The sequence below is a fragment of the Lepeophtheirus salmonis genome, chromosome 8 (assembly GCF_016086655.4).
Source record: "Lepeophtheirus salmonis chromosome 8, UVic_Lsal_1.4, whole genome shotgun sequence".
NCBI classification, from domain to species: Eukaryota; Metazoa; Arthropoda; class Copepoda; order Siphonostomatoida; family Caligidae; genus Lepeophtheirus; species Lepeophtheirus salmonis.
Window position 1 is genome coordinate 6,872,062 of NC_052138.2, and position 12,811 is coordinate 6,884,872.

General features: G+C 32.3%; 2 protein-coding genes and 1 long non-coding RNA gene across 3 annotated transcripts; 1 reads left to right on the forward strand and 2 right to left on the reverse strand.

Moving 5' to 3' along the window:
• Nucleotides 1-3,297: 3,297 nt before the first annotated feature.
• LOC121123548 (glycogen synthase kinase-3) lies at nucleotides 3,298-6,737 on the reverse strand. Its single transcript, XM_040718671.2, has 3 exons — nucleotides 6,518-6,737; nucleotides 6,175-6,411; nucleotides 3,298-5,685 (listed from the first exon to the last, which is right to left on the reverse strand). Exons 2-3 carry the CDS (start codon nucleotides 6,403-6,405, stop codon nucleotides 4,528-4,530), a joined length of 1,389 nt encoding a protein of 462 aa, XP_040574605.1. The 5' UTR covers nucleotides 6,406-6,411; nucleotides 6,518-6,737; the 3' UTR covers nucleotides 3,298-4,527.
• Nucleotides 6,738-8,750: 2,013 nt separating this feature from the next.
• LOC121123549 (venom protease) lies at nucleotides 8,751-10,697 on the reverse strand. Its single transcript, XM_040718673.1, has 4 exons — nucleotides 10,560-10,697; nucleotides 9,853-10,466; nucleotides 9,412-9,773; nucleotides 8,751-9,345 (listed from the first exon to the last, which is right to left on the reverse strand). Exons 1-4 carry the CDS (start codon nucleotides 10,599-10,601, stop codon nucleotides 9,185-9,187), a joined length of 1,179 nt encoding a protein of 392 aa, XP_040574607.1. The 5' UTR covers nucleotides 10,602-10,697; the 3' UTR covers nucleotides 8,751-9,184.
• LOC121123551 (uncharacterized) lies at nucleotides 10,675-12,382 on the forward strand. The gene is made up of 3 exons (XR_005866026.2): nucleotides 10,675-10,804; nucleotides 10,877-10,972; nucleotides 11,804-12,382. It is a non-coding gene; the product is annotated as an uncharacterized lncRNA (long non-coding RNA).
• Nucleotides 12,383-12,811: the final 429 nt, after the last annotated feature.

The following is a 12,811-nucleotide window of genomic DNA, read 5'->3' on the forward strand; positions in this document are numbered from 1 at the left end:
GACTTGTAGGAAAAGGTTAAAGATAATATCTGTAGCAATCTCGAGTTGAAAAAAATCACTCTAAGCAAGTATTTTGAATCAAAAACTTTTTTATTTAACTTCAAAAGTGTTGTCTTCATGGAAGAGATATTAATTGTAGATTATCTGATGATGAAGTAACAAAGAATTAATGTTGTACAAAGTCAATTAGGTATTGCCACTTGATTTTTAAACATAAAAAAATACACTTCCCCTACATGAGGTTAAGTGATTGAGCCTTGCTCCACTCCAGATATTAATAGTAGAACTTATTGATCAAAATCACAACAAACTCATGCGTCTGTTAATATATACAGGGAAAGAAAAACAGCACCAATGTTACATTTAACATTGTACAACACATGGCCAAGATACTTAGGGCTAAGTATCTTGAACATAGCTTGATCAATCAGTTCTAATTTTATCTGGAGGAGCACAATCTCCAACCATGCGACTTGTGGCGAAAAGCATTATTTTTGATAATAAATTCCACTTATAATATTTGTTGTAGTTGTAATTTTATCTCAACATCACTTGGTATTTTAAACAACTCTTCCATTTTGGGATAATATTTGAAATCCTAAAAAATTATTTTTGAGCCAAAAATGATGGATTGACTTAATGTATAGCATTCAAAATCAAAGTAGATATATGATAAAGAGTCTTTCTAAAGTAAACTTTAAAACTGATGAATTTGGCCTTCAAAAATAAAGTGTCCATTCAGATCGTGTTTGTAGAAGATTATGTAGTAAATTTCATTCAAATAATATGCAATATTATATCCTCCCTTTTTGCATAATAATATAATTAGTTAAATAGTATGATTATGTACTAATATGTTAGTTACCATACAGAAAGATATAGAAAACTTCTTACAGACTATATTGATTGCTCATATCCCCAATTAATGAGTTTAGAAGGATCAAAATAATCTTATTTTAAGTAATTACATTTAATTGAGATGGGAATTAGTAAAGTCGCGTGTATTTACGCACAGAGTTGAAAAGATTTGGAATTAGACTAAGTTTTATTACAATAATATAAAATAACTCCCAATTACTGTTACATTATTAATGTAATTAATTAATTGGGATGCACAAAATTCTTATATTTGTTGCCGAAATGGAACCAATTGGAAACATCAGTCAGACTGTATCGATTTCCTATATCCCCATTCTTAAGCTTAATAGGATCAAAATAATGTAATTTGTTGTTACTAGGTAAATTTAATTCCTATGAAGTGGCTGATGAGTGATCCAGAAGTCCGTAGTCACATGTATATGCTCATAAAGTCAGTTTGGAACACAAGTAATACATTTATCTATGATTTGGAGTCGCAAATTTTAAAATAACTGCAGATTCGGAGCCGGGATCTCTAAACATTATAAATCTAACCTCAAGAAACTATTCGAATCATAAATAATTTCGTTAAAACTACACACATCTAAGAATAAATTATTCTTAATTTAGAGTTTCAAATAATATTTTGTGATCTTGGCTCTGAATCCAATCATTTGAATTATACAACTCCAAATACACTTGACTCTTCCGACTTTCTAAATTAATCCCATTAGTATGGAAAGATTAGTCGAGGAATAATATTTCATATTAATTAATTATTTGAATGGAACTTATTACATAACGCTCTTGCATAAACTGAAATTATACTTTATCTTTGAAGGACAAATTCATCAGTTTAAGTAATAAAATTAATAATTTTTGGAACATTTACGTTGGAAAACGCTTTAACATTAATATATCATTTTTTACTTAAAATATTATCCCAAAATGGAAGAGTTGCTTAAAATACCACGAGATGTTGAGATGAAATGACAACTACGACAAATATTAATAGCTTTATAATTGTTCAAAGTTCATGAATTTACCAAGTGGAATTTGTCGTTAAAAAAAGATGTTCTTCACCATAACAGGTTGCGTGATTAAAGCTTGTGCTCCTCCAGACATTATTATAAGTTATACCTCATTGGCTTGATATTCTGAACTAAGTGCATTATTAATATTATTGCAAGACATCCCCTAGTAGTTTAGTTAAAAGACGAGCCGACCTCTCCACTGTAGAGAGACTTCTGCAAAATTTTAAGAGTAGCATTCATTCATGAAAATGACAATACAATGGACCGTCTACGAATAGGAATATATATTATGTATTTTTTTAATAATAATCATTTTGACATCATTTTTATTAATTAGAAATGAGGCTTTACTTCAGACACGCACACGGGAAATTTATGCAAATTCTTTTAACTGCTTCCTTGTATACTATATATAATAATATAAAGACAATTAACTAAGTAATGTATAATAAATATATCAATCAAAATGACTTTTTTATCTTTTAAAATGTAATCATTAGTTCCTAGGCCATTGGTACGCACGTTTACTTTACTATATATATATAAGGTGCCAGTCTCTCTTACCATTATCAGGAGCAACAGACGGGTTGTTATGTTTAATATGGAATTAATAAATGAAAGGGGGAAATGCACGGTAATGAGATAAGAATAACAAATAAGTCACCAACACAATCATTATTATTATTATGTCTCTTGAATGTCTTTTGCGCTTTGACAAGCAAGAACACAGGAACAAAAGAAAAACATACGTAGAGCTAGAAAAATACATATTTATCGCATTTCCTTGATGTCCAGTCCATGGATTTAAGTGAACGTGGTATCATCAATTTATTTATATATCCCTTCTTCGTGTTGTATTACACATACTTCGCAGTATTCTTAAGTTGATATTGACAATATATTTTGTTTTTAAGTCATTAATTAAAATTATGATCATTAATAATATTACAAATCGGGGATGGCGATATCAACTCTCATTATTTCCTAGGAGCACAGACCTTCATATCAAATATACAATAACTCATAATTTAACTATCAAAAAAAAAGAAAAAAAAGAGGCCCACTAACACAGACACAAATATATATTCTTATATATAAGAATGTGTGAGACTCAATCATTCATTGATAAGTCAATATCGTAGTGAATCACACATTAGGAATAATATAATTGCAATAATAATGTTGATTAAAGATTCAAATTTACTAAATTCATATACAATTAATTAATTATTAATATAAATAGTCAATTCAAAGTAATTTAACTAGTAAATGTATGTATGTACTCAGTTACGGACTCCATAATAGACGGACAGACAGTTCTGCAAACTCACAATTTACATATGTATATATAAATTATGACACAGGCTTTTTAGTATTATTGTTAAAGAGGAGAGAGTGAAGTATATAGATAAACAAAAAGTCACACTTTATTCTAAACTGTACAATTATATAAATAGGTATGTAGGTAGTTAATAAATATATTATTTTCCCCCTATAAATCCCCGAAGGAGATTATTATATGCAATCATCTTGATATTATAATCTAGCCGAGATAACGAATAATATCAATATCTTTTAAATATAGGGTTGTGTATGGGGATGGAGGTGACGGCGGGGGCAGCAGGGATTTATTCAAAGAATATGTGTAGTCTTCTTAGATTGTTGCAGGATTCATTCTTAATACACATCAAAGAATACAGAGAGAGATAGCATTAGGATAACCGCTTGTTGGATATACCCGAGTCTACTACATAATCACAATTACGTATTTACGTGTATATCAACAACTACTCTTTCGTGACTATATGGTATACATACAATATAATTTATGTACTTGAAAGAGGGGTGAGGGGGTAAGGATGTGGAAACTACAGCTTATAGTTATTCGGTCATGATGGTGTCTTGCTTGGTATACACAAAGATGCACAACTATTATTTTTTTTATTTTGTAAAAATTAGGATACATCTATATATATACTCTGTGTTTTTCTTCACTCATTCACGCAAACCTATTTTTTTTAATTTTTTTTTTTGTTCTTAAAAAATACTCCCAGATAGGATAAAGATATATTAATGTATGGATTGATGTATTTAATGGAATAAGGGGGAGACATGCGATCGATTGAATGATAATTATAGATAAGTACACACACTTATATATATATAGATATATATACACACACATCACTTCTTTCACTCGGTTTTCCACACTTACGAAAAAAAAAATATAGATATCTTAGAGTCTCTCTTAAATAATCTTCGCAAAAAAAAGGCATTATTTTAAATCGTTTTTTTTTTAATCGATTAAATCTGTAGGTATATATATATATATATATGTATATATATACTTATGTACACTAACAAAACAAATTTACAACGGCAATAACTGATTAATTGGGGAAATAGGTTTTTTGTTTTTGTTTTTTTTAAAATCTCTTTCTTGCACTTTGCAATTGGAGCTTTCGTTTGTCATCTTTTTTTTGTGTGTGTTTTAACTAGAAAAAAAGGGGACAAAGAAAAAAAAATAAAATAAAAAAAGTAGAGGAAAGAAGGAAGAATTTGTTTTAAATGGGGTATCATCAAACAGCGATAAAATAAAAATTGCGGATATATGCGGATGAAGAATAAATAAATCTTATGAATTTCCTCCCGTTGGGGACCCTTGATTCATGGAATCGTCCTTATTTGCTGAGGAACCACCTTCTGCAGATCCTGAAGCTGAAGGTCGTGATTTAGTATCGTCAGCTGCAGACGCATTAGCTGAAGAAGCCCCCGCTTGGGCTCCTGATGAAGAGCTCTCCGGAGGATTAGCTGCATTTTCAGCAGCAATGTGGGCGGGAATCAATTGAGAATTTAAGCTGGGCATATTCTTCAGTTCAACCGGGAGAAAGTTAAAAAGAGGCGGAAGATCTCTACCATTGGAAAGCTTTGTTCCAGGCTCACGAAGTTCGTCGAAAAAGGTATGAGCACAAGCCTGGAGAGAAAGGATACGAGCTGATGGTGTATACTCCAGGAGACGTGACACTAAATCGATTGCTTCGGGAGATGTGCGAGCACGAAATACTTTCTGCCAAGGATGAGCTTTAATTTGAGGGAATTTAAATTCAGTGTAGTTGGGATTCATCTCTTTTATTTGTTCTCTAGTCGGAGTACCGAGAACTTTGATAATTTCCACGAGTTGGTCAACGCCAGAGTCACCGGGGAAAATTGGTTGTCCCAACATTAGTTCCGCAAAGACGCAACCTGCGCTCCAGACGTCAATATTAGTTGAGTAATCTACAGCACCAAATATCAATTCTGGAGCACGATAGTATCGGGAGCATATATAAGATACATTGGGCTCTCCGCGTATAAGGTGTTTAGCACTTCCAAAATCGCATAGCTTCAAGACACCTGATTCAGGATCCAAGAGTAAATTTTGGGGTTTAATATCCCGATGGCAAATTCCTTGAAAATGAATATATGCTAGACTTCTAAAGAGTTGATACATATATAACTTGATGAAGAAGACAGGAATCGTTTGTTTACTCTTGGAGTATTGCCTCGCAACTTTGTAGACTGTTTCAGGAATATATTCAAGGACCAAGTTTAGGTAAATTTCGTCCTTTTTGTCTCCTGATGTATAGAAAAAATATTTCAACCTGACTATATTGCAATGCTCAAGGCGACGCATGATTTGGAGCTCTCGGTTTTTAAAACGTTTGTCTTGTAAAACCTTTTTGATAGCAACCAGTTCCTCAGTTGCACATAATCTGGCCTGATAAACCACCCCAAAACTCCCATTACCAATAACCTGCAATAAAATAGAAATATTAAGAGACTTTAAGTACATTATCTTTCATTCAAAATATAAGAATGTCTCTGAATACAGATTCACATCATAAGTATTACTGTATTCTCCACAAGGTTTAAGTGATTTCATTAGTCACTTTAATTGGTCAAATATGGAATATAAATTTACTCTAATAACTAAATAACGTAGAAGAAATGTAAAAAGAAGAATGAATAATTATTCTTCAACCCACACGCAGACAAGATTATATGTATAAGGCTGAGAGTGAAGATTAAACCTAAGGTTCTAGAAAAATTACAGGGATAAAAGGTAACTTTACCAAATTCCTTCATGTTTGTCTGAATTGGAAGTATGTAGTAATATTTACTATAAATGCCCTTGTGGAAGTTAAGCGCATGGAAGGGCTTGTAATAACTGGTAAATGCACTTTGTCATTAAAAATTCCTACTCTAAGGAAAAGGATACATTAAAAGAAAAGGGGAAGAGAACCTTGGTGTCTTTGTAGGAGACTTCGGTACTCCGATCCATAACTCCTTGGCTATGACCGTGGCTGGCTATAACAGTCATGATCTTCGTATCTTTTGCCATCTTTTTAATTCCGACGTAACTCGTGTTACTTCCGCTACCGCCGCCGCCACCACCGCCGCTTTCACCCCATTTGGAGGATGAGGATCCTTCATCTACAAAGGTCGTGGTCCGAGGACGACTATTCCCACTCATTTTGGACTAAAAGGAAAAAAAGAGACTTAGATGAGAAGGAAGTGCTGGGGGGCGGAGGAGCCCAAAGGAGGACTCCATCCGTCTTTTCCTCCATCCTTCATGCCTTACTTACCTAATACTTCGCTTTCAAATTCAATCCACCAAGAACAACAAAATAAAGAAAACAACCAAAAAATAAACAACTATAAATTCCCTTAAATAACACACATTAATATTGAAAATAATTAATTAAATCGTGCTAATATATATTATGAAAAAGGCGATCTTCTTTCTTTTTCTCTTATTACGACGCCATTTCCCCTTCTTTTTTAGCCTTTTTCTATTCTTTTTCTTCTTTTCTTTCTTTCTTTCTTTCTTTTTGTCTTTTTCTTTCTCTCTCTCTCTTTCTTTCCTTCCTTCCTTCCTTCCTCACCTTCTTCTTCTCCCTCAGCTCTTGACTCTCGCGCTCTCTCTCTCTCACTCCGCTCCAGAACTATCATGTAAAGGCATACACGTACACACATACCCGTCCTGCACATATTTCTTAGCCCTTCCCTCTGGCAGAAATATCGATTATATAGTCCTGCTAGAGTACTAGCACCTACTCTATTCTCACTCCGTAAAGCTTTAATTCTCAGAACCTTGCATGCAAGGAGAAATCTATCTAATCATGACGTCAAAGAACAAGCTTACCAAATAAATTCTCTCTCTTAGCCAAATCAATATTATCCGCCATTTTTCTTGAATGAAAGAAATATCTTCATTAAAGAGCTCGAAATCCCTCTTTCAAGGTCATTCATTGACTATTAACTCATATTTACTCAACACTTGGTAGTCCTAACACCAATGTTTTTGTACTTAATCACTCTCAAGCCTTGGAGGGCTTCAGTTATACTTCATATTATATACACATTCATTTTTAGAAAATGACTTGACAGAGGATAGAAAATGCAAATTAAAATTTATAAACATGATAAAGGGAGAGGGGAGGCACTTTAAAAAGCCCTTAGAAACAGGGATGGAATGAGGAAATAGCTTATTTGCATGCCTTTAATATGAAAAGAATTACTTCACTCATCAGATAATCATTATATTTTCCTATAACTTGTACTTTCATTTGTTGGTTAAAATGTACCCTCTAATATAAATAGAAAATAATAGACCCTTAAGTTAAAGTAATCTATGCTTAACGCAAGCAATAAATGGCTCTTCAAATATGGATATGAATAATGCCAGAAAATAACTACATACTGTTGCTTTTTTGTTTTAAAATAATAATATTTAAGAAGGAGAAGCCTTTCTTGGGACTCCAAGACTCAAAATATATGTTTAAGATACGGATTTTTATAACATTGGCTAAAAATGTAGGACTTCAGTGTGAAGAATAATAAATGGATTCGTGATTTCTTATAGTAGATATTTTGGGGGAGTTCTTTTTGATCAAACTACTCTTGACTGTTCTACTTATTAGCTTGCATTTTATTGCAAGTACATAGATGCAACTATGTCTTATGAGTGACTGCATTCCCTGTGGAAAGAGAGAAACAACTTGTATCGTGTCGACTATAAAAATTAGTATGATTATTATTGCAAGAACTTTTTTATCAATGAAGGATGTGTCAATGATACAGACTAATTTTTTTATTTATAAAAAAGTAAATACTAATCGTATATGAGAACTGTAAAAGTACGTAATAAGGAAAAACAACAGTTAGCAAAAAGTGCATTATGCTAGTGCCAAATAAGATGAAAGCAAATAAGAGAAAAGCAAAGGAATTGACATAAAAAGAGAGAACATGGAGAAAATAGTTTTGTTGTTGCTTTTCCATGCATACATATTATTTATATGCATATAAGTATGTAGGTAGCACTCGAATAAGTCGTTCAAGTAGTAACTACTAGTTATATCCGTAGTAGCACTCACTATTAATATATATTATATCCATGAATCCTCAATTTCCTCTCCAAATAATTATGAACACGCATAATATTTATTTATGCATCAAAAGATATCGACGGATGATATCATCATCATAAACAAATATTCTTCATGTCTGCAAAATCAAATTTGCTGACTTCAATCAATTCTTCTGAAAATTGGAGATCATGTTATAAAAAATAAAATCGCACATTCCAACTTCAAGCAATGCGTACATAGTTATACTGACATAATCCAATTGAATGTCTATGAATTATAACTCCTTCTGACAGAAGCAACAAAAACTCGCCGTAAAGTATTAATTCATAAGTTATACATGCACTATGATGTATAATAAATACTTGTTCTAGGTAATTATTCATTATTACTTAATACACTAATTGTTAATAATAATAATAATTAATTATTAACGTCAACATGCGGGATATAAAAGAATCAGTTATTTATTTAAGAAATCCATTTGGTAAGAAATATTTCACAACCCTATAAGCAAATACTGCTATAATATATTGTAAACATTGCCTGGCTATAAGTATGCATTATTTTATACTATTCGAGGTAGCGAGAGTCAAATTAACAAGTTCCGAGGAATAAAAATATCCATTCTTAGGCAGACTATTCAAAAGCCGATATTATAGAGTTTTTTTTTAGACGTAAGAAGAATGTTTAGAGTTATTATTAACATGCCAGAATGTATACCTATTGTATACACACAATCTCCTTTTAACATATGTTGTCCTTAAGTAAAATCAATAAACTAAAGCCTACCATAATAAATTCATGGTCTGCAAAGGGATGATTGTTTTGTGTAAATTCATCTTACAAGTTAATAAATAAATACAGAATTAAAGAATAGTGGTTTTAATCACACTGAGCTCCATCTCCTATCCTTTCGTTAATCCAATCTTGCAGAAGTGTGATACGAGAATAAACTCCAGGAAAGTCAGGTCTTGCACATCCAAATCCATAGGAAGTTGATCCGGCGAGAACGTATCGATTATTTTGTGGGCATGATAGTGGCCCTACATTTATATAGTAAAATAAATTAGTTTTAAATTAAAGAATTATACTTGAAAGATAGACTTAACCTCCACTATCCCCTTGGCATGCGTCTAATTCTCCTTTTTTATAGCCAGCACATATCATTCGTGGCGTTAATGTTTCATAACTTTTTTTACAAACATCGTTCGTTATAACAGGAACATTAACCTCTTGGAGTATATCTGGTTGTGGTCCTGTTTCGTTGAGTCTCCCCCAACCCGTGATTGTACACATTGTTCCAACAAAGTCCTCATCCTTAAAAGGAAGACAAATGGGTTGTATTTCTCTTCTGAATTTAATAGGCCGTTCAAGTGTGAGTAAGGTGATATCATAATCATTCATGGCTAGAACGCTGAATTCCTTGTGCACTTCAACTTTTTTGACGGGAATACGGAGAGCAGTGTCATTGCTAATAGTGATGAAAATATCAAGGATTTTCCACTTAAATGATAAATTATTATTATTATTGATATACATATGAATATTACCTATTTTGGATGTTGTGCTCCCCTAACAAGATCTCAACTTTATGAAAGGTTTGGAAACAGTGCCCAGCCGTTACCACGTGGCGATCAGTAACCAATGCTCCCCCACAGAATGGTTTGTTATCCCCAATCTTCACAATTCCTATATGCCAAGGATACTCATTTTCCTCCACTTCTTTCCCTCCAACAATCCGACTATTCACATTTTTTGTTCCACATTTGCACTTAAATTCCTCTTTTTGTGCCTTGACGACACACATAAATCCCTTATTTTGAAAGTACTTGTTATAAAAATTAAAAAATAAAACGTTCCTCCGACTCAGCTTTAACTTTGAATAGGATCCGCAAAGTAATTCATGATCTTCACCATGACCTTGACCATTGATTTCAACACCCCCAAAGATACATTTTGGACCAAGACCTGTCACACGAAAGATGGAACATTCCATGGTAACATTTTGATTGGGTGAGGTCTTGATATTAAATGAACAATCAATTCTCCCTTTATAAAACTGAGGATAATTTGGGCTTTTAAGGATGATAGACTCCTCCTTGACAGATATATTTTGATTCCCCTCACAAGTATACTCCGTCAAACAAAAAGCAGATTGGAAATCCTGGTTTGAGAGATTCAATATGATATGATACAAAATAAATTGTGCCTTTTGTATTTAATGAATCAACAAGTTAAAAGATTAACTGAAGCTTACCTTAAATATGATTAAGCAAAACAAAATTCCCTTGCATATCATGATTAATTTTCAGGTGTATTTTATAGACTGACTATAAACTGTTATGATTTTGATTAGTTTTCAGAAAAAGAGTATTTTTGAAGAGCAAAAAAAAAAGAAGCTCAGAGTGAAAAGCACCTGTTGGTCTTCTCTCTTCCAAGGTCCGTATTTGTATAAAAATAAATCACTTTTTCAGTCAACATACTGTGATATTAGCTTAATAGGTAGGTAATTATTTATCCTCCTTCATAAAAATTATCATAGAATAGTATTCATTAAAAACGATTTCTATAAAGGCCTAGAAAGCAATGTCGAATGTTGACCCCCACAGAATAGAACATTGTTATTCTCTATTTTACTACGGCCAATGAACAATTACTCTTCCATATCAGGTAATTCCATCAGTTTATGAAATATATCCTATTATATATTATTTAGATGACTTAGTACGTAAAAACACATGTTTTAAGTCATATCCTTCACTTAAAATATTTGACCTTGACAGTCATTATTTCTAATGAGTAATGAGTGACAAAACAGTTAGATTTTAATTATATAACTATCAACTTTCAACAAATACACATTGTTTTCATAAACAGAGCATGAATTATCTTCCATACTGTTTTTGTCTAAATCTAGTTTGCTATGTAAACCACGTGGTTATCGCTTCGATGTAATACAATTTTTTCCCTGCAGAATTCATCTTGTGAAGTTAGTTGTATAGGACTGTCTGATATCCAAGATAGGGGGCCCTCTATCCAATGAAAACCTGACAAGGTTTCATATTTTAAGCACTGAAAGGAAGTCGAATTTCTGTCGAAAAATTCAAATTTCTACATGGCATCATTGTCTTGTGATATAAACTTTGCTTAAAGCTTGAATTTTTATATTTCATATTGAGTTTTGCCCTGATACAAGGGGGGGGGGGATATATAGACAAGTTGTACCGGAAAAATGCATGCTCATGGCATAATTTTTTATCACGAAAAAATGATGCCACAGAAATTCGACTTCCTCATAATGTTAAAGTTTGAGATTTTGTTAGATTATGACTAGATAGAGTGCGCCCTAGTGGTTATTCTTGTAAATCAAACAGTTCCTATAGACTTTAGAGTATGTAATTAATGATACCCTTAGCATGTTCTAGCGGACGAAAAGTATTCTTTTTAAATTTTGACGAAAATAGATGACACAGATATTTTTAGTTTAAGCTTTTGTCATAGGGTAAAAGATGTATGTATAGGAAGATCAAATGAAGAGGTGAAGAAATGAATGTCGTTCAAAGATTTTTCCCTTAATAGCTCTATTTTTCCACCCGTTCAGACGCTCAAAAATGAGATAAAAGCTTGAATGGCGCTCATTTCCTGGTCAATATCCAAGGTTGGATAGAGTCAATGTCAACTTATTTAGCTCAATTTTTAATATTTTCAACGTGCCTACTCTTCCAAGTTATTGTCTGAGAAGGTTTGTGATAAACGGAAACTCATATGGATTTAATAACATTCAACTTCGTAGCAATACATGTTTTATTATTTTGCAAACAGTTGTGATGTGAATGACTAACTTTTCGGGAATTTTTCTACCTTACAAATCCATGACTCAGACTTCAGATACAAACTATTAATTATGAGCCTACTATGAATAAGTGAGCTTTTTACCTAATTGCATCACTTTAGGCCCTTTAATAGCAACTCTAGAATGTTTTACCATAAAATGTACACTGTATATATGCATTTATTAAAAAAATAGATTCATCTGTAGTTATTACAAATCCTTTCTCTGATAAATTGTTGTCAATTTGTTTAATAATAAACACCTCTTGCCGAATGATCAAATATATTTGTTGATTGATACAATGAGAATTGATAAAACACCTTGTTTATATAAAAATGTGTGATGTATTTTGTTGTCAACTGTGAATTTATTTGCTTTTTTTACCTCTTCATCAACATCCTTAATTTGAATGACCTCATCTTAAACCTTGAACAATAATAATAAATAATCACCTTAACCATATCTTCCAACCTTTCCTAAAAGAAAATAAAAGACAGAGAGAGAAAGGGTTGGTGCTTCCTTTCTTTTTTCTTTTCTGTTCATTCTTTAATAGATCGTCGTGGTGATAAAATCTCATTCTGAATGATGAATTCCCGCCTATTTTTCGGGTTATTAAAGAAATCCCTTAATAATAAAGGGCCGACAAGATAACTTCCAAAAGGCAATAAAATAAGTTT